This window comes from Sorex fumeus, unplaced genomic scaffold (genome assembly GCF_029834395.1).
Source record: "Sorex fumeus unplaced genomic scaffold, SorFum_2.1 ptg000122l, whole genome shotgun sequence".
Lineage (NCBI taxonomy): Eukaryota > Metazoa > Chordata > Mammalia > Eulipotyphla > Soricidae > Sorex > Sorex fumeus.
This window is the reverse complement of record NW_026606179.1, coordinates 8,202,819-8,228,705: the sequence shown is the minus strand read 5'-3', so window position 1 is coordinate 8,228,705 and position 25,887 is coordinate 8,202,819. Positions and strand designations below refer to the sequence as shown.

At 59.6% G+C, this 25,887-nt stretch overlaps 4 protein-coding genes across 7 annotated transcripts; 3 read left to right on the top strand and 1 right to left on the bottom strand.

The window, feature by feature from the left end:
• The first annotated feature begins 1,096 nt into the window (after positions 1 to 1,096).
• ZNF524 (zinc finger protein 524) lies at positions 1,097 to 4,543 on the top strand. 3 transcript variants are annotated; one of them, XM_056136414.1, is made up of 2 exons: positions 1,097 to 1,200; positions 3,442 to 4,543. In XM_056136414.1, the coding sequence occupies exon 2, from the start codon at positions 3,481 to 3,483 to the stop codon at positions 4,291 to 4,293; it is 813 nt and encodes a 270-aa protein (XP_055992389.1). In that variant the 5' UTR covers positions 1,097 to 1,200; positions 3,442 to 3,480; the 3' UTR covers positions 4,294 to 4,543. The 3 variants fall into 3 exon arrangements, with proteins under 3 accessions (XP_055992389.1, XP_055992388.1, XP_055992387.1); XM_056136413.1 differs by lacking the exon at positions 1,097 to 1,200 and adding an exon at positions 1,290 to 1,425; XM_056136412.1 differs by lacking the exon at positions 1,097 to 1,200 and adding an exon at positions 1,743 to 2,168 and having other exon boundaries at positions 3,442 to 4,542.
• Positions 4,544 to 5,829: 1,286 nt separating this feature from the next.
• On the top strand, positions 5,830 to 13,122 carry ZNF865 (zinc finger protein 865). Its single transcript, XM_056136280.1, has 2 exons — positions 5,830 to 6,243; positions 9,592 to 13,122. The coding sequence occupies exon 2, from the start codon at positions 9,616 to 9,618 to the stop codon at positions 12,814 to 12,816; it is 3,201 nt and encodes a 1,066-aa protein (XP_055992255.1). The 5' UTR covers positions 5,830 to 6,243; positions 9,592 to 9,615; the 3' UTR covers positions 12,817 to 13,122.
• A 2,029-nt stretch (positions 13,123 to 15,151) lies between these two features.
• On the bottom strand, positions 15,152 to 17,792 carry ZNF784 (zinc finger protein 784). Of its 2 annotated transcripts, none has more exons than XM_056136670.1 (2): positions 17,709 to 17,787; positions 15,152 to 16,557 (listed from the first exon to the last, which is right to left on the bottom strand). In XM_056136670.1, exons 1-2 carry the CDS (start codon positions 17,784 to 17,786, stop codon positions 15,769 to 15,771), a joined length of 867 nt encoding a protein of 288 aa, XP_055992645.1. In that variant the 5' UTR covers position 17,787; the 3' UTR covers positions 15,152 to 15,768. The 2 variants fall into 2 exon arrangements, 1 of the variants encoding a protein (XP_055992645.1); XR_008795377.1 differs by having other exon boundaries at positions 16,422 to 16,557; positions 17,607 to 17,792.
• Positions 17,793 to 22,778: 4,986 nt separating this feature from the next.
• On the top strand, positions 22,779 to 24,400 carry LOC130043897 (zinc finger protein 580). The gene is made up of 2 exons (XM_056136398.1): positions 22,779 to 22,941; positions 23,563 to 24,400. Exon 2 carries the CDS (start codon positions 23,575 to 23,577, stop codon positions 24,082 to 24,084), a length of 510 nt encoding a protein of 169 aa, XP_055992373.1. The 5' UTR covers positions 22,779 to 22,941; positions 23,563 to 23,574; the 3' UTR covers positions 24,085 to 24,400.
• The last annotated feature ends 1,487 nt before the right edge of the window (positions 24,401 to 25,887 follow it).

The window sequence follows — 25,887 nt, the reverse complement described above, 5'->3', positions numbered from 1 at the left end:
AACCCGGGTCGACAGTGTGCAAGGCAAACATCCTACCCGCTGTGCTATTGCTCCAGCCCCTAGAGCCACTGTTTTTTTTTTATTAACCCTGTCTTTCTACAAGTGGACTCCAGCTCATCTATAAGTCCTGTCCACTTTGCAATGTCACACCCAGGTCGGCCAAGCCCATCCCCATTCCCCTTTCCCTCTTATGCTCCTTCATACAGTTCCTAAAGCCTCTGATCTCTAGGACAGGTACCTGGCCCTCAAGAGAAGCCTTTCCACTTATTTTTCCAAGAAGATTCATATTCTTAGCAAATGAGAAGACAAACATGAGGGGTTGAGCACTGTTGGGCCATGATTAGCTCCTTTTAAAACAGCTGAAACTCTTCTCACCCGCAGGAAAAAATGGGAGAAACTGCCTCATGGAGTGATGGTCAGGAAGAAGCAAAACTGAGACGACATATGCTAGCTTCCTTAGGTGAGAGCACGAGGATTGGTTCTATCACTAAGCAAAGTAAAGTCTTCAAGCTCTATCTTAGACTTTCACCACTATTTAGCTAAGATTTCCCTCCAAAGCCTTACTCAACTGCAAAGGCAAGCTTGAGTCGTTCAACCTCTCTTTTCTCTAAGCCATGGTCTCACCTGATTTCCACCAAGACCCCCAAATTCCACACCTAAATCCTCATTCCCTCACTGTTCTTGAGGTCCCGCGCCAGACAGGCCCCACCTCCTCTCCTCTAAGCTCTGCCCACTTATCCCTGGGGCGCCAGTCAGGTCCCTTTTCCCAACAAAATCTGCCCACTTATCCCTGGGGCGCCAGTCAGGTCCCTTTTCCCGGTACAAAATCCACCCCCTTTAATTAGGCCCCTCCCACTTATCCACAGCCCCGCCTATTTCCACTCTAGCCTCCGCCCCACTCTGGCTCCTCCCAATCGTTGCTCCGCCCGAATCTGCAATAGGCCCCGCCCCCTCCCCTCCCTGTAGTCCTCCCCACACGCGGACCCCGGACCGCCCCCCCGCGGTGGCTCAAGAGCTCAGGCTCCTGGAGAAGGCCTTTGGGCCCCTCCCCCCGGTCCCCCCCCCCCCACGTCCTTAAACGTGCGGCCCAGGCGCCCGGGACGGGAGCAGGGCAGGCAGGACACGCGGCCAGGCGAGTCCACCTCGCTGGGACGGAGCGGGGATTCTGGAGCCCTGGGGCGGCCCCGGGAGGCCGGAAAAGTCAGTCGGCTTTCCTCTTTAATTACTTACACCTCCCTCTGGGCGCCGACATTTTGGGCAGCGGGGGCAGCGTCACTTCCACCCGGGGGGCCCCTCGACTTCCGTCTTAACTCCCTGCTCCCTCGCACTCCCCCTTCCTCCCGCCCTCTTGGCTTCCCCCTCTTGCAGCCCGCCCTTCTCCTTCTCCCGCGTCCCTTTCCCGACACAGGAGGTTAGAGAAGCCAGGTGGGTGCCATCTTGGGTAAGGGCAGAGAAAAGGGGCGGGGCCTTGGGTAACCACCGGCGCCATACAGAGTAAGGGCAGCAGGTTTAGCGCGCGGCCCTCCGGCCTTTTGGGCCACGCCGGCGCATAGCCACTAAGAAGCGGACAGATGTGACTCCCTTTGGCAGTCTGGGATCCTTCGGTTAGGGGGTGGTATGGGGGTGGTGGGCCGAGTTGCAGAAAGCAAAACTAGAGAACTCCCAGGTCCGCCGATATGAGGCCGAGGTAGCCGAGAGCAGACTCCATCTTGTCTCCCAGCCATCCAGGGGATTTTGAAGCCCATCTGGCGCCATGTTAATTACGGGAATGAGCAGCCATTTTCCGCTTTTCATCCTTTTGGTACCTGTCATTGACCGGGCCACCGGGCTGGTTGTTTTGTGGGAGAAAAGAGAAGTCTCTGTGGTTGGGAGTGTTGCTGGGGCGATTTCCGACCGGGGTGAAGGGTGCGCAGGCGCGATCGGCCTGCCCGGCAGTGGCCGGGTCTTAGGACCCCGCGCGTCTCCTTTGTTCCCCGCGGGCGCGCGGGCCCTACGGAGGGGGCGGGGGAGGGAGGGGCCGCGAGCGTGCTCCCCGGGGGCGGGGCTCCCCGCGCGCCTCCGCCGCCGCCGCAGAGGGGCAGGGCCCCCTCGCCCCCGCCCCTCCCCACGCGCCGGTCCCGCCGCCCCGGCGCGCGCACACTCGCGAGCCCCGGCGACATGCAAATGAGGTACCCGAGAGGCGGGGGGCCTTGGCGGGGGGAAGGGAACGGAGGGAGGGGAGACCGGGTTCCGCTCGCACCGGGAGCGCGTTCCCTACACCTGCTCGGCGCGCGCGCCGACCTCGCGCCCCGCGGAGCCTCCCGGGCGCGCGCGCGCAGACCCCCTTGGCGGCGGCCCTCGGCGTCCGCAGCACAACGGCGCTCATTGGCCGCCGCCCCCGCATGGCCCGCCCCGCGCTCTGGCAGCTCTGGGGGGCGGCGGGCGCGCTCTAGCGCGGGGTTGGGCGGGGGCTCGAGGGTCCAGGCTGAGTTCCGGTCTCCGACTAGCCCCCTCGGAGGAGCCTGCGATAGAGGAAAAGCGGTTAGCCCTCTTTGGGGGTGACCGTGTGCCTGTTCAAAAGAGGGTCCAGAGGCACCTGCAGCCCCCGCTCCCAGTGCACCTGCGCTCGCCTCCTCCCGCTTTCTGCTCTCCAATCCCTCGCCTCAGGAGCCAGTGGTGATGAGGGCACAGTGGTCGCTCACTGAGTATACCCACGGTTGAGGAGGCAGACACTGGTACGGAGACGCAAAGTCCCGTTGATTGCTGAATCCAAGCTCAGAACTGAGGGCCTCCAAACTGCCCCTCATCTGCTTGAGTCCATTTCTTCTTTATTATCCCTGGGCCACTGGGATCCTTGAGGTCTTGGTTTAAAATCTCGGTCCTGCCAGCGCTGCCAGTGGGCGCTTATGCACGGGGCTGGCCTGCACCTCGGTTACCCGCCTTGCACTAAGTGGAGGTGATGTGCCCCTTTCCCCGGAGGTTGGTTGCGGCCCAGCACAGTCCTGGAGGATGATTCTGGCTGGCCCCGAAAAGCTTTTTAAGTGCGTCCTTCCCCCACCAGGATATGTCTGGGAGAGGTGAACAGCAGCTTCCTCTGTTTTGCAATGGGCTTAGCTAGGCTTGGAAGCCAGAGTCCTTCTCAGGAGCCGGACACTGGACTCTAGCAGTGCTTTCTCACAGCCAACTCTCAGGGCGGGGCACCACTTAGGCACTCCCTCTTGGCGTCCCCCTTTGCTGCTCGCCCCCTTTCTCCTCCCCTTTTGCTTGTTTGGAGGGGTCATAGCGCTGCAGTCTGGGTGTGCCAGGGGTGTCCCATTTGAGGACTGTGGCGCTATATTCCCAGGCCAGCCACACTCCACTCAGGAGACTCGTAACTGGGATGGGCAAGGTGTTGGGGAACATAGGGAGTTCCAGGCCCTCCCTGCACTGAGCACTGACTGCTGCCCCCCTCTCTCCTCTTAGCCCGGCTCCAGAGCTCAGGCCCAAGCCCCCTACTGCTCAATGGACACCCCCAGCCCAGACCAGTTGCCTTCGCCTTTGCCCCAGGAGGAAGAAAACCCTCTGGCCTTGCCTCCTCCTGTTCGCCGGGGCCGCCCTCCCGGTACTGCTGCCTCCTCGCACTGGACGCTCAAGGCCTCCTTCTCCCGTAAGCGGGGCCGGCCTCCCAAACCAGGGCAGGAGCCCCCGCTGGTGCAGGGGCCCATGGCCCCGGTGGACAGCGGCGGGGGTAGCGACCTGCTATTAATCGATGATCAGGGTGTGCCCTATACAGTCTCAGAAGGGTCAGTGGCAGGTGGGACCGAGGGCTCAGGCCCCAAGAAGGCGCGGCACTTCTGCCCAGTGTGCCTGCGGGCCTTCCCCTACCTCTCTGACCTGGAGCGCCACAGCATCTCGCACTCGGAGCTGAAACCGCATGAGTGCAAGGACTGTGGCAAGACCTTCAAGCGGTCCAGCCACCTGCGTCGGCACTGCAACATCCATGCCGGCCTGCGGCCCTTCCACTGTCTGCTCTGCCCGCGCCGCTTCCGCGAGGCCGGGGAGTTGGCGCACCACCATCGTGTGCATTCAGGGGAGCGGCCCTACCAGTGCCCCATCTGCCGCCTGCGCTTCACCGAGGCCAACACGCTCCGGCGCCATGCCAAACGCAAGCACCCAGAGGCCATGGAGGCACCCGTGTGTCCCCCGGATCCAGGACCTGAGCTGCCATGGGACGACGAGGGCATCCCGGCCACTGCAGGAGTTGAGGAGGAGGAGGAGGAGGAGGAGGAGGAGGAGCCTGAGCCTGAGGAGCCTGAGAGGAAAGAGGTGGCCTGACCCACAAGCCAGGCCACCTCGCCCCCTGCCAGGCTTTGCGCTGGCTGGGCTGCTGCTGGGCCGGGGTAGGGGGACCGGGACTACCTCCTGTCTCATGGTCTTTCGTTTGTGGGAGGGGGGTAAGGGTGAGGGTCTCAGTATTGGGGTCCCATCACTTTTTATCACCCTGCCTAGGACTGACAGGCCCTCGGAGCCAGGGGCCATGGAAATAAACCTCTGCCCACTGGCATCCGTGTGTTTGCAGTGACAGTACTGGGGCTAGCTGCCTCTTCTCTCTACTCCACATTCCTGTGGGAGGATCCCCATGTCACATGCTGCCTTTCCCTGGGCACTGAAGAGTGAGTTGGGGGAAGCCTTTGACCCTGTCCTTGTCCCCTCTGACCCAAAGTACTCCCCGTGAATATTCACTCTAAGCAGGAACTTGGATCTTCTGTGTACACATAGGTCCCCTTCCTCACTCTGGCCAGAATCCCCAGAGTTTCAGTTAGGACTGGGCCCTAACCTGTTCTGAAGCGGTTTGAGGAGGGGTGTGGTGCTGGGGGCGGGGGCAGGGTAGCAGGAGGCGGGGTTTGGGCTCGGGGACCCTGGGCAGGCTTGGGAAGGGGCTGAGAACTGGGGTGGAGCTTAAAGCGATTTTTTGGCTGTTGGGGTCGCTTGCTTGAGGGAAATTTTGGCTTTATTTGAGCAGTGGAAACCAAGGGGAACCTGCAGCAGGAGAAGTGGGTCTCTACAGAAAAGAGATGCGGAGGGTGGGCATAACCGCTATCCAGGTCTGGGCAGAACAGGAGCTACCGGAGAAGGCATCAGAGCAGGAAACGCTAGGAGACTGGCTTAGTGAGGCTGAGTTAGAGAGGGATAGTGGTTCTTAACTTGAGCTATCAGGATTACCAGAAGAGTATTTTATTTATTTCATTTTTCCGGTGTCTGAGACTGGACCCAGATCCTCACATATGAGGCATGCATGACCCCAGGGTTTCTGAATTCCGATGTCTGGAGCGGGAGGCCCGAGGACATACGTTACTCATAAGTCCACCCTGGGTGATGCCGCTGCCGGTGGCTTCCGGAGCAAACTTTTTTTTCTTGGGTCACACCCAGCGATGCTCTGGTTACTCCTGGCGGTGCTTGAGGGACCATATGGGATGGCGGGGATCGGACCTGGGTCAGCCACGTGCAAGGCAGATGCCCTTGTATTATCGCTCCGGCCCTTCCGGAGCAAACTTTAAGAAGCACTGAAGCTGATGCATCAGATGCTGTGGTCGGAGGGGGCAGAGTGAGAAGGTGGAGGAGCGGCACAGGAATCCCGGAGAGGAGGGATTGAGGCGGGAGAGACTGAATGTTGCGTGCAAGGGGCATGAAGTGTTGATTTATGGGTTTTTCTTCTTTTTTTTTTTTTGGCTTAGGGAGTCGAACCCAGGGCCTCATACTTCCAAGGCTGAGCTACATTCTCAGCCCCGCAAGATGGAGTTTGGGGCAGTGGGCGGGACTCACGAGATGACGCGTTGAAATGGGGGGAGCTGAGTCATAGGCGGGGCTTGAGTGGGATCTGCGGGAGGGGCGTGGCCTAGCCGGAAGTCCTGAGTGTGTGTAGGCGGTGCCCTGGTAAGAGGCGGACGCCCTGGGCGCAGGCGCACAGCGCTGCCCCGCCACCGGAAGTGGCCAGGCCTTCCCCCACCCGGGCTCCCTAGCCAATGCGCAGGCGCATTCTGCCAGTCGCCGCCACCGCCGCCACCGCCTCTGCCGGCTGGTGCCGCCGCTGTCTCTTCTTTTTGCTCCTCCACGCCGGCGCCTCGGAGACGGGCGCGACTTCCGCTTCCGGGCGGGCGGGCTGGCGGTGCTGGGCTCCCGGGGAGGGGGAGGGGGCGGCACTTCCGGTCGGGCCCTCGGGTCTCCCCCGAGCGGCGGCGCCTTCTCCGCCACCTCGGCCTCCTCCCGGCGGAGACCCCGGCGCCGGTGAGTGACGGTCGTCGCTTGGCCCCTGGGCCCAGGGGCAGCGGGGGCGGGGGGACCCCGACCTGGCCCGCTGTGGTCCCCAGAACGATCCCATCAGTGCTTCTCCCGCCGGGCCCTTGCCAGGAGGCTCCCAAGTCGCTGCCCGCCCCTAGCCCACCAATGCAGACATCTCCGCCATCAGCGCCCCCGTGGAGGACGGCTGCCAAGACGCCCTCATTCGTGGTGATGCCTTAAACTGCTGCCAAACACCCCTCCCCGTCCCGTGCTTTCTCCATGGCTATAGTCCTTGCCTCCGCCGGGACAGGTTCCCCGATGCTACCAGCATCGCCCTCCTCCCGCATAAGGTTTCCTGCAAAGAGCGATCACCGGTGCCTTAGAAAACTGCATCCCTCCCCGCCCCGTTCTCCCTGTCCACACGCAAGCAGTACCTAACCACCTTTCTTTCCAGTCGTCTCCGTTGGTGTAAAAATACTTTATTCTGGTCAACGGTTAAGGATGTCTTTTTTCATTCTGCACACGAGCCCCTATTTCCCCCACGAGCCCCTATTTCCCCCGCAACACCTCTGTCAACCCCCTTCCCGACCTCCCTCCCGCGGAACAGCGCCCCCTTCAGTTTTTCTTGCGATGCACACCTTCTTCCCCTGCAGGTGGGCAGCGCCTGCCCTCCCCTCCGGAGTCTAGGATCCCCAGAAATTCTGCCCTGCCTCCGGCGGTGGCATCTCCTGCAGGAGCATTTCCTTCCCGCTGGGAATGAGGCTTCAACCACTCTAATGGGCTGTTCCTGACCTGCCCCTTCTCCAGCTTCCCCAGGGGATGACTCTAGCCCCCCATGCAGCCGCAGAGAAAAACCCCCACTCTCGGGAGGCAGCTGAAAAGAAAGTAAACACATAAACAGGATAAACAGCGTTTTCCGAGTGCTCCTGAATTGGAGGTAACTGGGCAGTGCAGAGACTTGGAGCTGCCCTTGCAGATCAGAAGGGGACGTGCAAAGAAGGCCACAGTGTGGGTGCTGCAGGGTCTGAGAGGAGAGGACCCCAGCCCAGGTTGTACTCTCTTCCACAGCCACTCATGAAGCACACACTGGACATGCAACATCTGACAGCGGACGATCCCGCCTTGGTGGACAGCAGTGCTGCCTCATGGTCTGATTAGAAACTGCCCACATGGGCTCCGATAGGGGATTGCATAGGACAAGGGGCTTGGACAGAAAGGAGTATCGGAAAAATTTCTGTTGTTATCTTGTCCCCCAGCAGCCAGCACCAAAAGGTCACACCTTTGAGAACAGCCCTCCAAGAGCGAAGTGGCCAGAGCATGGGGCCTCTAGGGCCGAGTTTCTGGCCTGGGCACTGTCTTGCGTCCTGGAGATTAGCAGGGGACAGGAACTCACATGTGGTAATGCCCACAGGGACAGGATTGCAGTGCTGCTGAGGGTGTGAGGGGGAAGCAGTCTGGGTGCCCTGGTCTAGGGGCAGCTGTTTCCCCTGATGGGAAGGAGGCTGACTAGCCTCAGCCCCTGCCTTTGAGGGGGCGCCAGTTGGTGAGCAACGTGGAGGGTTGGTGGGAGACTTGTGGGCTGTAGGAGATGTGGAAGGGGCAGCCACCCTGCCAGGCTCCAGGGGCCTGTCCCTGGCTTGGGTTCTTGTCCCTGAGCCATTAGAATCCCATCCTGAGGCAGGTCCCGAGTTCACAGGCCAGTGGCTTCACCCTCAGTTGCCCACAGCTGTGATGGGTTGGCACCAGTAGGGGCAAAGGCCCAGATCTCACCCAGGAACAAACAGCAGCTGTTTCAGAGTGAGCCTCTGGAAAGGGGTCCCTCCCCTCTTCCCAAACATGCCTCTATTCCGGGTGCAGCCTACCCCAGGATGACTCTTCAAGGCCCAGATGCCCTGACAAAGGGGGATTCATGTTTCTGGGGGATCATGAGCTGATCATTCTGTGCATCTACCCACCTTTCCCCCTCCTCCCACCCAACCCTGTCTGCTTAGTGCCCCCTCCTGGCCTGATGCAGCAGAGCTGCTCCTGCCTGCGTCTGTCCCCCCAACTCACCATCCCAGCCTTTGGTCCCTGTCAGCCCCATAGGACCTCAGGAGACCCAGGTGACGTGGCCAAGTACAGAAACCCATGCCAGATTGGGGGAGGGGTGGATGTAGACAGGAGAGCCTGGGACAACAGGGCGCAATGGCTTATGGGAAACACAAAGAGGCCCAGAAGAGACTTGGGAATCATGGGACCTTCGTTCCCAGTTGTTCCTGATGTAAATGTCTTTCCTCAGAATCTAGATAGCACTTCCAAAGGGGGCTCCCACCCCCACCTTCCTCTACTTCTTCAGTACCACAACTGGGGGAGGGGGTGCAGAGAGCATCCAGATGCTGCCATGCTCATGACCTCTGCAGGCTGTCCTTGGAGGGATGAGAATGGTGACTGCCTGAACTAGCCCATGGACCCAGCTCCCAGCTAGCTACAGGGTGATGGTGGGTGGTGACTGCATCCCAGCCCCAGCAAGCTCCTGGCTGGCCTGCAGGGGGTGCCAGAGTTCCAGGGAGCCCAGCAGTACTTGCTTTCTTTTGGGGGTGTCACTCCTGGCGGGCCTCCAGGGACCCCATACAGTGGCAGAGATTGAATGTGGGTTACCATGTCTCCGGCCCAGGCTGGAGCATCTTTTCAATGATGCCCTGCTCCTTGGCACTCCACACCTGCGCAGTGGGAGAGCAAGGCTCTGCAGGAACCCTGCAAATCACATATGTGTGGGGGTGAAGAAACCTTTAAGCTGGGCAGGGAGAACCCTGGCCTGGTAATTCTTGATGTCTCCCTTCTGGCTGTAGCCCAGAATGAATGGAACTCGAAACCGGATCAGGAACACTCAGGTCCCTGATTGCATGCAGATACCCGAGGCATGGGATGTCACAGAGGTCATGGGGATGTGTTCTGACCATGCCTGAGACCAGCTACTTGGCCCCTCCACTCCTGTCTCCAACCTAGTGCTCCTGCACCCTTCCAGACTGGAGGAGATGGGCATGGGGCTGGGCCTGAGGCTGGAAGGTGTAAGGTCTGTGTTGCAGATGCAGCTGTGAGGCACAGAAGCTCAGAACCCTGCCTGAGGTCACACAGCAAGAAATCAGGAATTCTCTTCAGTTTCTTGGGGCTTCCATAGGGCCAGGGCTGATCATCCACCAGGGCAGGAGTAGGGGTGGGGTGGGTGGGGTGAAATATGAGAGGCTGTGCAGAGGAGGTGCATCAGGAGCCAGGGAGGAGATGAGAAGGATGCTTGGGCAGGAGGTCGGCTGCCCAGCCTTTGGCCACCCAGTGCAGAGCCCTGCAGTGCTCAGCACCTCCTGTCCCTCTTCACAGGGTCTCCGGTGGACCCCAAACGAAATGGAGGCAAACCCTGCGGGCAGTGGAGCCGGGGTTGGTGGGAGCAGCGGCCTGGGCGGCGAGGACGGGGTTCACTTCCAGAGCTACCCCTTCGACTTCCTGGAGTTCCTCAACCACCAGCGCTTTGAGCCCATGGAGCTGTATGGGGAGCACGCCAAGGCCGTGGCAGCCCTGCCCTGCACTCCCGGGCCCCCACCGCAGCCGCCGCCACAGCCACCACCCCCCCAGTATGACTACCCAGCCCCGGCCACCTTCAAGCCTAAGGCAGAGACGCCCTCATCCTCCTCTTCCTCCTCATCATCCTCCTCTTCCTCTTCTGCCTCTTCCCAAGCCAAGAAGCCCGATCTACCCCTGGCGCCCGCCTTTGGGGCACCACCGCCACCCCTGTTCGATGCCGCCTTCCCGGCCCCGCAGTGGGGCATTGTCGACCTCTCGGGACACCAGCACCTGTTTGGGAACCTGAAGCGAGGGGGCCCAGCCACAGGACCCGGGGGGACACCAGGGCTGGCCACTCCAGCGGGGACACCAGGCCCTCTGCCCACACCTGCTCCAGCCCCACCGGGCCCAGCCGGCACCAGCGCCACGTGTGACCCATCCAAGGATGACAAGGGCTACTTCCGGCGGCTCAAGTACCTGATGGAGCGGCGCTTCCCGTGCGGCGTGTGCCAGAAGTCCTTCAAGCAGTCCTCACACCTAGTGCAGCACATGCTTGTGCACTCGGGCGAACGGCCCTACGAGTGCGGCGTGTGCGGCCGCACCTATAACCATGTCTCCAGCCTCATCCGCCACCGCCGCTGCCATAAGGATGTGCCGCCCACCGCCACCATGCCGGCCGCAGCTGGGCCTCCGCCCCCTGCTGCGCCCCTGTCACAGCTCGGCTTGCCCGCCCCGGCTGGGGTCCCTGCGGCCGCCGCCGCCACTCCCACCGCCCCCCCTGTCCCCGCTGCAGCGGCCTCCGGACCCCCAGCCACGCCCGCAGATGGCACTGCCAACCCTGTCCCGGCCGGCCCGGCAGGTGGGGGAGGGCCACCAGTCGGGGCGGGGGGTGGTGACGGCCCATTCGCCTGCCCGCTGTGCTGGAAGGTGTTCAAGAAGCCCAGCCATCTGCACCAGCACCAGATCATCCACACAGGCGAGAAGCCCTTCTCCTGTTCCGTGTGCAACAAGAGCTTCAACCGCCGCGAGAGCCTCAAGCGTCATGTGAAGACGCACTCCGCGGACCTGCTGCGCCTGCCCTGCGGCATATGCGGAAAGGCCTTCCGCGACGCTGCCTACCTGCTCAAGCACCAGGCGGCGCACGCGGGCACCGGAGCCCCGCGCCCCGCCTACCCCTGCGACCTTTGTGGCAAGTCCTACTCGGCGCCGCAGAGTCTACTGCGCCACAAGGCTGCGCATGCCCCCCATGCGCCAGCTTCCAGCGCTGCGCCAGAGGCGCCTAAGGATGGGGCAACCCCGCAGCCCCCGCCCCCCTTCCCCCCGGGCCCCTACCTCCTGCCCCCCGACCCACCCGCCACTGACAGCGACAAGGCGGCCACCGCCGCGGCCGCGGCCGTGGTCTACGGGGCCATGCCTGTGCCGCTACTAGGCGCACACCCTCTGCTGCTCGGCAGCGCCGGGACTGGGAGTGCGCCGGGCTCTGGCACTGGCATTCCAGGCAAGACCTTCTGCTGCGGGATCTGCGGCCGCGGCTTCGGGCGGCGCGAGACCTTGAAGCGCCACGAGCGCATCCACACGGGCGAGAAGCCGCACCAGTGCCCGGTGTGCGGGAAGCGCTTCCGTGAGTCCTTCCACCTGAGCAAGCACCATGTGGTGCACACCCGCGAGCGGCCCTACAAGTGCGAGCTTTGCGGCAAGGTATTCGGTTACCCACAGAGCCTCACCCGCCACCGCCAGGTGCACCGGCTGCAGCTGCCCTGCGCCCTGGCCGGGGCCGCCGGCCTACCCACAAGCCAAGGCGGGCCAGGTGCCTGCGGCTCTGGCTCCGCGGCTGCGGGGGCGGGCACAGCGGAGGGCCTGAACTACGCATGCTCTGACTGCGGTGAGCACTTCCCTGATCTCTTCCACGTCATGAGTCACAAGGAGGTGCACATGGCAGAGAAGCCTTACGGCTGCGACGCCTGTGGCAAGACTTTCGGCTTCATCGAGAACCTCATGTGGCACAAGCTGGTGCACCAGGCGGCGCCCGAGCGCCTGCTGCCTCCCGCGCCTGGCGGCCCCCAGGCCCCGGAAGGTTCCGGCGGGACGGACGCGGCCAGCGTGCTAGACAGTGGGCTGGCGGGCGAGGTTGGGGCGGCTGTAGCGGCGCTGGCGGGGGTGTCGGGGGGCGATGACGCCGGCGGAGCAGCGGCGGCTGGCAGCGGGGGTGGTGCCACAGGGGGCCCAGAGCGCTTCAGCTGCGCCACGTGTGGCCAGAGCTTCAAACATTTCCTGGGCCTGGTGACACATAAGTATGTACACCTGGTGCGCCGAACCCTGGGCTGCGGCCTGTGTGGCCAGAGCTTCGCCGGCGCCTACGACCTGCTCCTGCACCGCCGCAGTCACCGGCAGAAACGAGGCTTCCGCTGCCCTGTGTGTGGCAAGCGCTTCTGGGAGGCGGCCCTGTTGATGCGCCACCAGCGCTGCCACACGGAGCAGCGACCCTACCGCTGTGGCGTGTGCGGCCAAGGCTTCCTGCGCTCCTGGTACCTGCGGCAGCATCGCGTAGTGCACACGGGTGAGCGTGCCTTCAAGTGCGGCGTGTGCGCCAAGCGCTTTGCCCAGTCGTCCAGCTTGGCAGAACACCGGCGCCTGCACGCAGTGGCCCGGCCCCAGCGCTGCGGCGCCTGCGGCAAGACGTTCCGCTATCGCTCCAACCTGCTGGAGCACCAGCGACTGCACCTGGGCGAGCGCGCCTACCGCTGCGAGCACTGCGGCAAGGGCTTCTTCTACCTGAGCTCCGTGCTGCGCCACCAGCGTGCGCATGAGCCACCGCGGCCTGAGCTCCGCTGCCCCGCCTGTCTCAAGGCCTTCAAGGATCCCGGGTATTTCCGCAAGCACCTGGCGGCCCACCAGGGCGGTCGGCCCTTCCGCTGCTCCTCGTGCGGCGAGGGCTTCGCCAACACCTACGGCCTCAAGAAGCACCGCCTGGCACACAAGGCCGAGGGCCTCGGAGCCCCCGGGACGGGGGCCAGTGCGGGCACCCTAACTGGGAAGGATGCCTGACCGAGGCCTGGCCCCTTCGCAGTTCCAGTAGCCCGCCCTGTCCGGCCCCAAGCCCCGCCGCCCGCTGAGCTGTCCCTGTACCCCCTCACTGCCCGCTCGCTGCAAACGTGGACAAACTGTCCTGGAATTCCTCCATTCTGACCCCCTGGGCCAGCCGCATCCCCTCCCAGCCACCAACCCAAGCCTCGAGCCCCGTCCAGCCTGGTCTTGTAACCCTCATCCATCCCTGTCCCCGGGGCATTCTGTCCCCCAAGACGCTTTGGTGGGGTGTGGCTGAGCTGCTCACTCCCCTCTCAGAACCTGGAATTGGAGCGGAACTTGGGGTGGGGGGCAGGTGATCTTTTGGATTGCGGGGTGGGGGCGGGGTGCAGACGCAGCTTGTACAGAGCAGAGAAGAATAAATTTATCCACAGGGCCCTCGAGTCTCTTGTTGCACCCTGGGAGAATGCTCTGGACACTAGCAGGGGATTTGGGGCTCTTTTGTCTCTGTGGGTTTTGCTCCTTAGGCACTGAGTTTCCTTCCTCCCACCCTCCCTCCCACATCCAGCAGTGCTCAGGGCTTATTCCTGGCTCTGCACTCAGGGATCCTGGTGTGACCCGGGAAACCATATGGGGTGCCAGGGATCAATCCCAGGTATGCTGCGTGCAAGGCAAGCATCCTGACCATTGTAGGATCTCTCTGGCCCAGCACTGAATTTTCTTTTAAGCAGTGGAAGTGAACCGGCCAGGTCAGTGTGCTCTCAGCAGCTGGGAACCTGCTTTTACCTGAACTGCCTCCTTCAGGTCCCCAGTGTACATGCCAAGCAGCCTATCCGTGTTTGCTGAGGCTGTCCTTAGGGAACAGATGAACTGGGCCTAGCTCCCCGAACACCTCATTTTGCCTTTCGGGGGGAGCAATGCTGGGTCCCAGTCCCTGAATGATGGGGAGCTGGGCCTCCCTGCTCAGAGCCTGTGAGTGACAGGGGGCAGGACCTCGAGGTGCACTTATTCAGCCTTCAGTGTATTCTTGTTTGTTTTGGGGCCACAGCAGGTGATACTCGAGTTACTCTTGATTCTGCATTCAGAAATTACTCCTGACGGTGCTCAGGGGGCCATGTGGAATATTGAGGATCAACCCCCATAAGTAAGCTGCATGCAAGGCAAGCACCTTACCCACTGTACTATTTCTCCAGCTCCTCCAGACCTCACTTTGGTCATGGGACAGTGTGGCCACCAAACTGTAGTGACTAAATCCCTGCCTGGAGTCTGCCATCAAGGGGAAGGCATGAAGTACCAGCACAGGCTCTGGAGCATGGGGCCACTTTGGTGTGAGCTGGCCAGGCTCCACAGAAATTTGTCAGCCAGGGTTAAGTGGTGAGGGGTGAGGGGAGGTGCTTGGGCACAGACAGGTATGGTGTGGCTCACATGATGAGGGTCCCTTGGAGGTGGGGTGGAGAAGACTGGTGCTGGCAGGACCTGCTGCTCTTCCTGCTGCTGCCTAAGTTAACTAACTGCTGGGACCCACCACACACTTTGCCTTAGCCCATTCATTTACACTTCTGGACTCACTGCCTGCCAGTATTTGACATCAGAAGGTTTTACATCATTGGCATTGGGCCAGGATGTGGCTTGCTATAGATCACATGCCTTGCATGTGTGATGCCCTGAAGTTGATCCCCAGCACAGGAACAAGTGAGCAAGCAACAGTGTGACTTAGCACAGTGTGAACAAATACCACATGGAAAAATACTAGCAGGACTCATGCCCACCCTGAGCTGAAGTGCACGGAGGCTGCCCCCAGCTCCCACCTCAGCCTGAGCATCCGTCCCCACCTGTCTGTGCTGGCACTGGCCCTCAGAATCCTTCACCTCCACTCGTACTGTCACTTTGATGGCATTCACATGTGATTTCTTTTCCAAGCCAGTTGGCCCTGGACTTGTGACAAGGTTGGTAGGGGTCAGGGCATGGGAAGGCCAGCAGGGCTGGGGCTGGGCTGGCCAGGCCCCACTGACAAGCTCTCTCTAGAAGAGCTGTACTGGAAAGAAGTACACTCATACATGTCTGGAACAAGCAGCAGGATAGGGGACACTCAGGGAACCAGCCCAGGTCTCTCCTGGCTGCTGATGCTGCTTTGGCGAAGAGGACGAGCTCTTTGCATGGTGGGGGTTACATGGGGAGGTGGGGTGCTGGGGGAGTGCTTCCCTCTATAGTCCCTTCCTGAACCACTGCTTCTGGAACTGAACCACACCTCCACAGAGGGGTCTGTGCCGTGGCCCTTGGCTACCACCCCAGGTACAAGATAGACATAGAGGAGCTTTTCAGAAAGTTCTTTAATAACCGAGAATCGGGGCTCCTAGCACAGTGACTCAGCTCTCAGCTCGAGCCCCCAGCCTTCATCAGCCCACCCTGGGCTCACCTGGCACTGGTTACCATAGCTCAAGGGGGAGCGGGGTAGGGAGACACGGGGGGGGGGGGTGGGTTCTTGGGCCAAAGCTTGACATGGAGGTTTCTTCTATTCCTGGGTAGAGGGACAAAAGATCCTTACAGTGAGGCTCATGTCCTGTAAACTCAAATGTCCTCAGCTATGACCTGATACCCTTGGGCTTTGAGGGCATCTCCAAGTCTCTTTTGTGGAGGATGTGCTGAGGCTCTTCCGCTTTTGGGAGATAGGCAACAGGGTGGGGTTCACTGAGGCAGGAAAATGGTTCCATCTGGGCACACCCCAGAGAACCCCAAAGACCAGAACCCGCAATGACCAGGGGCACTGTGACCCACCCCATGCTACCACCAGCTGGCGACAAGCTTCATGCACAAGGACCACCTGCAAGAACACAACTTGGACCTGGGCTGCGCACCCCCCAACCTCAGTGATTCTGTGATGAAGGGTTGCCCCACTTGGCTCAGCTTTTCATTACCAGCCACTCCTCTGTGCTCCCCCAATCTCCCCTCTCCTCCTCCCTGTCCACTTCCAGCCTAGGGGTCAACCTCTCTCTTCACCTGCGAGGGCTCCCGCCTCCCTCTTCCCGCCTGCTGGCTGCAGGGGTCACCCCCAAGCCAGGGCTGGGCCCTTGCAAAGTGGGTGCGCTGGTGCTTGCGGAAGTTGGAGGAGTTGTTGAAGGTGCGGCCGCAGAGCGCGCAGCGGAAGGGTCGCTCGCCAGTGTGGATGCGCAAGTGGCCGCTCAGCACTGACGACTGCGTGAAACCTTTGCCACACACACTGCAGTGGTAGGGTCGCTCGCCGGTATGCACACGCTCGTGGTCGCGCATGTCAGATGAGCGGCGGAACGGCTTGGCACAGAAGCGGCAGGCGAAGGGCTTGCTCACCGCCGCCACTACCCCGGCGATCTCCAGCGGGGCCCCGCGGCTTGCCACAGCCGAGCTGGGCCCGTGTCGGTGCTGGTGGCGCAGCAGCAGCGCCGGCGCCTTGAAGGACAGCGGGCAGAGCATGCAGCGGTAAGGCCTTTCGGCTGTGTGCAGGCTGTAGTGGGTGCGCAGGCTGGCGGGGCCCGGGCAGTGGTGGCCACACACGTGGCACTGGCTGGGGTTCCCAGCCGGCCCACCGCCTTCGGCCCCAGCCAGGTGGCCATGTTCATGGAACAGCAGCTCAGATACCAGCTGGAAGGCAGCTGGACACAAGGCACAGTGAAGAGGGCCTGGCTCCAGGGGCTCGGGGACCAGAGTGGTGTCGGTCACCTTCACCACCTGGATCTCGATGAGGTCCCTCGGGGGTGTGGCAGGGCGGTCCTCATCAGACACCAGAACCTGGGCGGGGAGTGGGGGGAGAAACCAGGAGCCTGTGGACGCTGTCTCCACTGCCTCCCAGGCCCCCACAAAGGAATGGGGGCCATGTTTGGTGAGGGATGGGATGTGCAAGGCAGATGTGTGGTCGCTGGACCACATTCCTATTCCACCCTTCCATTTCTGGATCCTATTCTTTATCCTTGGGGTCTCTGCCATGACCCCATCACTACTTCCTCTTTTGTCTCAAATAGATCATGAATTCTAACATGTCCCTCCTCCACTGAGTTACAGGCCAATCATTTCTTGCCTTTCCCAATAAAAGCAGCGTACCTAAGAGACACTCATTTCCACACCTGTTCCTTTATCATCCCCTCCCAAAGCAGCCCGGACGACCTTTGAAAATGGAAATCCGATGAAGTAATTTCCCCCTGAAACCCTCCCATGTTGCCAAATACTAACCCCCAAATTTGCCCCAAATCGTCATCCTAAATTCCATCACAACCTGGCTGTTTCTCTCCCTCTGACCCTAAAGCAAAAAGAAGCTTGCACACAACTGGCGGCTCCGTCTAAATTTAGCTCTCCTCCACACTCCCATCAGCTCACCCTTTATTCCCATTCTAGAATGTACCACAACAAATCTTTATTGTACCTCTCCCACACAAGACTGCAAGCTCTGAGAGAAAGAAAATCAATTAGGAAAGACTTGTTGAATGCCTTCCTCAGTTTCTTTCCACTGAGTGGAAGGAAATGAGGTGCAGTTCCAAAGACACCCAAAGTCATTATTCTCCTCCTCTCTCCTCCCCCATCCTTGGCAGTCCAGGAATCTTATTCAGCACCATGCAGAATCCTCCTTTCCAACCCAGTGTGGGTGTTCATCATAACCCCACCTCCTTGACTGTCAGGGTCACCTTCCCAACCTTCCATCCTAGTTCCCAACTCCGAAAATTTCTCGCTGAGGCTCCGCCCCACTAGTCAGACACATCAGGCCTGGCAAAGGATACGCCCAACGCCAGGCCCCGCCCCTTCGCCGTCAAGGCTCTGCAGGCCCCGCCCCTCTGGACCCCAAGTACCTGCCACGCCAACTCTCAAAAGACACGCCCCACCACGCTCCCTGGCCTAAGGCCCACCTCCCACCTTGACACACACGACCTAGGTCCCTTCCGTGCCCGCACCAGGTCCGGCGGGTCCGGAATGCGTGGCTCCGGGACCGCTGAGCTAGGACTCGAGGACTCCCGGCGCTCGTCAGCCATGTTGTGCCCAGGCCCCGCCTCCGGGCCAGCAGGCTGCCCTGGGAGGGGGCGGGGCCGAGCGCGTCCCCGTAGCTGCGCATGCGGGCTGGAGCGGGGGCGGGGCGAGCCCCTGGGTCAGCCCTCTGCTCTGGCTCCTTAGTTCCTATCAGTCCGCGAGCCTGAGCTGTGCGGGGCTGGCCGTCGGCGAACCCCCCCTTTCTCCTTGCAGTCAACTTAAAGGAGCTGGCTGTCCACAGTATCCGAAATCATGGTGTTCCGTTTTCTTACGACAGACTTTGTGCACACCTCCCCTGCTTGGCTCATAATAATGCAGTGATGCAAAATTTACAGAGGGACCTGTGCAGTAGAACGCAACTCCAGTGGAACTGTGATTTTGCAAGAAGGTATCAGTCGCTGTGACAACTTACCAAATACCCAGTGTCCCCTTGGCATTTGAGAAATGCTCCTTTTCAGGAACGAGCTCTAAATACTCCTCCCTTCCCCCCACGCTTCCGTTAGCACCAAGGACAGGGATTGGTTCTTGTTGCCCGACTGTGTGTGTCACTGCACGTCTCAGAAATCCGTGTACTTTATATATAAATTGCAGACCTGTGAAAATTCAATGAGAAAAGGATACAGAAGACTTTTGGGAAGCCATTCCACTGTTTCTTGGAAGGGCAGGGCTGAAGATATCTAAAATGAAAACATTTCCAAATCTTGAGTGCAACACTCCTGGGGCCAGAAAAATAATACAGCTGATAGGGCATTTACCTTGCAAATGACTGACCCAGGTTCCAACGCGGCACCGCGGCACCCCGTATTGTCCCCCGAACTCACTAGCAGTGATTCCACAGTGCAGAACCGAGAATAAGCCTTCAGCACTGCTGGGTGTGGCCCAAAAATACAAAACAAAACAGATAAAATCGCTTCTGTTTGCCTTTTACGAACATGATGAGATAAGATTACATTTTCCTGGGAATAGAGCAATAGTAGTACTGAGGGTAAGATGCTTGCCGCGGACAGGGTCAAACTGGGTGTGATCCCCTGCACCACACGTGGTTCCCAGAGTCAGATAGGAGTAATCCTTGAGCAAGAACTAGGAGCCCTGAGTACCATTCTGTCTGGTACCAGGAAAAACAAAAGTACTGAAGACAGACATTTGTGTGGGGCTCCTCAGATCTGTTCTACCTTAAGTGGCATACGGGGACAGCTTTTTATTTACAGTGCGTTTATTTGATCATGAATTGCAAAAACAAAAAAAAAAAAGGGAAAACTGGGATGATGGCTCAAGGGGGTTGCATCCAAATTAAAAAAAAACCCCTCTATTTGAAATGATAAAAATAACTTCACATATCCTCTTTCACGATCTATCTTAGAGGCAGATGGTAAATCCTCCATTGACCCGGCCCTCTTTTCCCTGATCCAGCCTCCGAACCCCCTAATCCAGCCTCCTTTCTCCCCTGAGCTTATCAGAGTTTTTACCTTTTTTTAAAAAACTTTTTGGGTAACATCTGGCAATGCACAGGGGTTACTCCTGCTCTACACTCAGGAATTACCCCTGGCGGTGCTCAGGGGACCATATGGGATGCTGGGGATTGAACCTGGGTCATCTTTGTGCAAGGCAAGCATCCTCCCCACTGTCCTATCATTCACCTGCCCGTTGATGGTGGCATTCAGTCAGTTCCATTTTTGTCCAGGGGTGGTGGTGACTGGACCATACCTGGCAGTGCTCAAGTAGATATTCCTGGTTCTGTGCTGGGGGGGGGGGGGGGCGGGGATCACTCATAGATATGGTACCAGGGATTAAAACTGGGTCAGTTGCGTATATTATTTCTCTGGCTCTAATTCCAGTTTTTCATAAGGAGAAATGATATTCTATAAAATGCTTACTTATGTTCCTCAATACCCAAAGAGATATTTCTCTATACTATAGCCTAGTACATGAGTGCCACAGCCACACATGACCAATCCCTGCCATCCAGAAGGGAAAAAAATGCATTATATATGTATATATATGTATATATCACTGTCTGTCTGTCTTCCCGTTGTTCATCGATTTGCTCGAGCGGGCCCAGTAACGTCTCCATCATGAGACTTTGTTGTTACTGTGTTTGGCATATTGAATACATCACGGGTAGCTTGCCAGGCTTTGCCGTGCACAGTAACAACAAGTCTCAAAATGGAGACGTTACTGGGCCTGCTCGAGCAAAATCGATGAGCAACGGGAGGACAGTGCTACAGTGCTACACACACATGTATACATATGCATATAAGTGTGCATACATATTTTATATCACGGTCATGGTCCTCCCGTTGTTCATCGATTTGCTCGAGCGGGCCCAGTAACATTGTGAGACTTGTTACTGTGTTTGGCATATCAAATACATCACGGGTAGCTTGCCAGGCTCTGCAGTGCGGGCAAGATACTCTCGGTAGCTTGCTGGGCTCTCCGAGAGGGGTGGAGGAATCGAACTCGGGTCAGCCATATTGGCTGTGTGCAAGGCAAATGCCCTACCGCTGTGCTATCGCTCCAGCCCATGTATGTGTGTGTGTGTGTATATATTATATATATATATATAATATTTTTGTGGTGGACAGTATTTTGTTCAGGACTAAGCCCTGAACACACCTGTGATCAAACCTGGGTTGGCCATGTGCAGGGCAAACACCCTAATTGCTGTGCTATCTCTTTGGCCCCTATACAATATTTCAATGAACATTTACATAGTACAAACAGTAAATTGTAGGCTAGGGATGTAGCACAGGTTTAGGGTGCATGCCTGAGATCTGGATTTGACTCTCAATGCTGCAAACAAAAGGCCCTCCTCAAATTTTCATTTACTTATCTACACCCATCACTGTACTGGCCCCTTCTCTTTTCTCTGCTTCTGCTGTTTACATGAGGGAGTCACAAACACTTGGTTGCATGCTCATTGGAGGGGTGGGGTACACTCATGGCCCTGACACCCCCAACACAGAGATGGTGTGGCTCAGAGTTGCATGAACCCTGTGGATGGCCCCCAGGACAGACTCACCACCTCAAACTGGTAAAGCAAGTGCCTTTAGCTCATCATCCACAGCCAGAACTGCAACTACAAGTTAAAAGGTCACTAGTAATAAGACTGAGTGATAGTACAGCAGGCAGGATGTTTGCCTTGTTTGATTCCCAAGATCACCAAAAATAATTCCTAAGTGTAAAGCTAGGAGTAACCCCTGAGCATTGCTGGGTGTGCCCCCACCCTGCAAAAAAAAAATCACAAGTATCTCTGATACACAACCACTATCATTAAAAGAACAGACAGCATTTGATTTGTTATTGGGGTATTTTGGAGCAGTGCTCAGGGGTCTGGGACCACTCATGGTCAGCTGGATCTGTTGGGTCTTGGTCCTTCAGGGTTGGGGGCCACACAGGCCTAGTGCATTGGAAAGGTGTGCTGGGGCTCCTCTGCTACCTCACAGAGTCGCCAGTCCTGATTTCCAGTAGGAAGTGACCCAGAGGAAGTCCTGCTGTCCACCTCGCACATCTGAGGACAGCAGGGCCCCAACTCAGGCCGCGTGTCCCTCAGTCTGGTCAACAGGGGCCATTCCTGTGAGAGGAGACAAGGCACTCCAGCAGAAGAGGTAGCAGCAGGTGCAGAGGCAGGTCAGGGGCTCCTCCCCACTGCAACCCTACTGGAGACCACTCCGCTGACCTCATGGGGTTGGGGCACAGACCCAGCGCTGAGGGGTTTGGGGGAGAAGACCCCCCAAGTTGGGAACCAGGAGAATCCAGTGGCTAGATGGGTAGGCGCGAAAACAGAGAGGCAACTGAGGGCTAGGAGAGCTGCAGAAAAGAAGGGAAGGAACACAGAAACAAAAGGATTGTGGGGAGGGGAACTGGGGAACTCAGACAATCTGCAGAAATGGTTGGTTGGGCTCTGTAGGGATTTGGGGAACAGGGATGAGGACTTAGGGCTAGGCGAACCACCACCACTCATTTTCTCACATTGTAACTAGGGATGACGGCCAGTTATTTGTTAGGGCAGTTGCTTAAGGGTTAGCTACATTTCTAGGGTGGAGACATATTTCTAAGAGGGAACACTGGCCTTCACTTTTGTGAGGTTCTGGTTTGATGTCTTCCACCCCCCATGCAAAGAAAAAAGGGGGGTAGAGTGTTAACTGGAAAGATAATCTAGGTGGTAAGTCACTTGCCTTGCATGTGGCCCAGTCTACTTTGAACCCCCAAGCACCACATATGGTCCCCTGAGCACAATTAGATATGGCCCAAAATTTAAAAAAAAAATTTTAAATAAAAAAGAGAAGCAAAAGGGGCAGAGAGGTTCAATGGGCTAGAGTGTATGCTCTGGTGCTGGCAGCCTGTGAGATCTTTAGGGGTACCTAAACACAAAGCCCCTCGTGTGTCCATCACGTGCTCTGCTGTGCTCCATACACATCTGTTGCCCGTGAACTGTTTTTACCGGTGCTGGGGACTAAGATCACCTCTGCAAGGCAGGGCCCAGAGAGTCCTGGAATTCTTTGTGGGTTCAGCGCCGGCACCCTTGCAGCGACCACGGCATTGAAGCTGTCTCCAGCTTCAATGTGCGGTGGTCGCGCCCCTTACCATCTCTCTACCAGACCAGGCTCAGGCCTCAGCTTGCCCAGCTGGTTCATGGGAAAGTGTCATTCCCCTGCCACTCCCCAGGGCTTCGGTTTCCTCAGGTCCCCAGGGGGAGGACACGACCACCTTCCATTTCCCATTCCGAGCCTTCGGCCTTCAGTCTGCATTGCTTGGAGGCAGAGTCAGGGCTGTGCCACAGGATGGCAAATATCGGTGTCATACCCACGGAGACATCGCCTCGCCCGTGGCACTGGGCGTGGGCCAGTCCTGTTGCTGGCCGCTGTCCTCTACGGCCCTTTCCAGGAGCGGCGGGCTGTTGGGGTGGGTCCCGCGCCGCCCCGCCCACGATCCCCCCCCCCTTGGCGGAACCCTCGTAGGAGGGCGCGTTTCCGCCCGGCCGTCTTTCCCAGGGACGCCGCCGCACTTCGCGCCCCCACGCCCGCGCCCCCCGCGTCCCCGGCGCCGCTGGCCCGGAGCTGCCGGAAGTCTCGGCCCCGCCGCCGCCGCCTCTCGCGAGGGCAAGCCCGGGCCGCCCGGGACTTCGGCCCGTCGCTCCGAACCGGGAGGCCGTCGCACCGGGTACGGGGGGCGGGATGGAAGGAGGAGCCTGGCTCCGGGACGGCGGCGCGAGGGAGGGGCCGCCGGCACTGGGCGAGGCGGTGGCATCGGGTGCACCGCTGGACTTGCGGATGGCGGGGTTCCGTGCAGAAGTGGGAAGCCCGGGGTGCCGTGGGAAGGGGCAGGAGCCCTGGCAGGCAGTGTGGGGTATCGTGCTGGCTAAGAGCGGCGGGCGGAGGTCGGGCGCGTATAACCAGTGGGAATACAAAACAATGCCGGGGAAGTAGATGGGGCCCCGGGGAGCAAGGTGCAGGGGCCCAGGGCCCTCCATGGCAGGCTGCCATAGCGATGAGGTGACACCGACGTGGGGAGTAGGATGTGGGCACTGAGCGAAGTGGGGAACTATGTCAGTGGGGCTCAGCCCATATTCTGGAGAGGAAAATAGGGGGGCGCAGGTTGCAGGGAGCAGCGCTGGGAGGCCTGGCCGGCTCGGGAGGCTGGAGCAGAGGAGTGGAGCTCAGCGGACTCCGGACCTGCAGGCGCTTTCTTCTGTGTAGGGGACATAGGCACGGAGCGGGTGACAAGCAGCGTGGAGCAAGTGGCGGGCGACCTTTAACTCCTCTCCCCTCCGCTGCCCCCCAGCTGCCGCTCCAGATGCTGCTGCTGCCGCCGCGTCCCCCCAACCCTCGGTCCTCCTCCCCAGAGGCCATGGACCCGCCGCCTCCCAAGGCTCCCCCTTTCCCCAAGACGGAAGGCCCTGCCTCCACTCCTTCGGCGGCGGGACCCCGGCCTCCGCGGCTGGGCCGCCACCTGCTTATCGACGCCAACGGGGTCCCCTACACGTACACGGTGCAGCTGGAGGAGGAGCCCCGGGGCCCGCCCCAGCGCGAGGCACCCCCGGGAGAGCCTGGCCCCCGCAAGGGTTACAGCTGCCCGGAGTGTGCCCGCGTCTTTGCCAGCCCTCTGCGGCTGCAGAGCCACCGCGTGTCGCACTCAGACCTCAAGCCCTTCACGTGCGGTGCCTGCGGCAAGGCCTTCAAGCGCTCCAGTCATTTGTCGCGGCACCGCGCCACGCACCGCGCCCGCCCGCCGCACACCTGCCCGCTCTGCCCGCGCCGCTTCCAGGATGCCGCCGAGCTGGCGCAGCACGTGCGCCTGCATTAGGGCCCACCCCGGCCAGTCCGCCCTGGTTACTGCCTTACTCCGGGCCTCAGTTTCCCCGCCTAGCTACCCACAGGGAGAAACATTCCTTCCTTCCCTCTCGTCCTCTCTCCTTAGCTGTGCGATGCAGACCAGGTCCTTGTTCCTGCCTGGGTCTAGGAGACGGTCGGAACCGGGTTCCAGTGCCTCAGTGCTGTGTGCGCCTCGGAGAGCCGCCCTGTCTCTCTGAGCCTAGGCTGAAGAATGACAAAAGCGTAAGGGCCGGTTCATCTCTGCCCCGCCCCTCTTCCCTTTCACTGAATAAACATTCCGCTCTCCACCACCGGCTCTGATGTGAGTCTCTGCGTCGGGGCCTGGGGTAACAGGCAGGTTTGGAGACCCGTGCTGATTGGCCCACCTGCCCCTCGGAACCGTCACCTCGGGGCGTGTTTCCCGTAGGAGCCATTTTCAAGAAGGCCTGGGCCCTCACCTTCCTCTCTGGGACCCTCTTTTCTCTCCCTGGTCCGCTGTCCCCATGCCCATAGTTCCCCGGGGACACGTGGGCGCACCTCCGTGCCACTTGCAGCTACCGGAGGTTTCCAGGGCCAGGCTGGAGTCACCTGGACCTGGGAGGCTGTTGCACAGGGTACTGGGCAGGGGTGCTGAGAAGTGTAGGGGGAGGGATCCGCAGGGGACCTGGCAAGCACCCTGGAGGGTTAGGATGCCACTTATGCCTCGAGGAAGGCAATTCTCTGGGCAGACACACAGGGCTGACTCCCAGGGCCGATGAGAAGCCTGAGGACTGTAGGGTGGGACCTCAGGCTGCCCTGCGGGCAATCAGAGGAAGGGTCTTTGAGGGGAAAGAACTCCCATGGGTTTAGGGCTTGGGCCACTCTCCCTAGGAGAACCTGTGAGCCTCCCCTAACGACTGGCCCTGAGCCCAGATCATCCACGTGCTGGAAAGGGGATGCATGGGGTGCAGGTGCCCAAAGCAGGGCACACGATGTGCGTGTATGGGGCAGCCCATAGGGTCCTTTCTCCCCTTGTCAGGATTTGCCACTCCTCTGGATGCGGGTATTGCCGCCCCCCAGGCCCTGGGCTCCAGCAAGTCCCCAGGTTGAAGCCATGGAGGTTCCACCCCCTCGGACAGGCTGGTCCCCAGAAGCTGGACCTTCCTCTTCCACTGACTTACCCCGGAGACCCAACCACTACCTTCTCATTGACACGCAGGATGTCCTGTACACCGCACTGATGGGCACGATGTCCTGTACACCGCACTGATGGGCACGGAGTCCCTGAGGGAGCCAGTGGCTGAGGGTACTTCTGCTCAGAAAAAGTGCTACACCTGCTCGGTGTGCTCACGGGTGTTTGGGTATACATATTGTACCTGCAGCGACACAGCATCACTCACTCGGAGGTGAAGCCCTTCACGTGGACACCTGCGGGAAGGTGTTCAAGCGGGCCAGCCACCTGGTGCTGCAATGTTCCATCCACCGTGCAGGAGGGTTGGGAGAGCTGGCCCAGAGCCGTTCCAGTGCCTGCACTGTTTAATGGAGCAGTATATGCTGCAGAAGCACATGGGTTGTAAGCACTCGAGCCAGGTTGCGGGGTGCTCTGCGCATCTTGGCATGGGGGAGTCTGGCCTCAGATACCCTGTGGAAGTCCATCCTGGTCAGGGCCCCAGAAGGGGGATGTGCCCACGGACTCCCCTTTTTCCACAGCCAACCAGGTCATGACTTTGGGGGTAGTTGGAAGTGAAGTGGGGGGGGCAGGACAAGACATACCCTCTTCCCAAGGAATCCAGCCTGACACCGTGTCCCCTAAATA

What these genes read in the sequence shown, in the direction of transcription:
- ZNF524 (XM_056136414.1), top strand. Translation starts at nt 3,481, where the DNA reads ATGGACACCCCCAGCCCAGACCAGTTGCCTTCGCCTTTGCCCCAGGAG.
- ZNF865 (XM_056136280.1), top strand. Translation starts at nt 9,616, where the DNA reads ATGGAGGCAAACCCTGCGGGCAGTGGAGCCGGGGTTGGTGGGAGCAGC.
- ZNF784 (XM_056136670.1), bottom strand. Translation starts at nt 17,786, where the DNA reads ATGGCTGACGAGCGCCGGGAGTCCTCGAGTCCTAGCTCAGCGGTCCCG. An exon ending in TTCCGGACCCGCCGGACCTG is followed by an intron (nt 16,558 to 17,708) that starts GTGCGGGCACGG and finishes CTCCCCGCCCAG; the next exon opens with GTTCTGGTGTCTGATGAGGA.
- LOC130043897 (XM_056136398.1), top strand. Translation starts at nt 23,575, where the DNA reads ATGCTGCTGCTGCCGCCGCGTCCCCCCAACCCTCGGTCCTCCTCCCCA.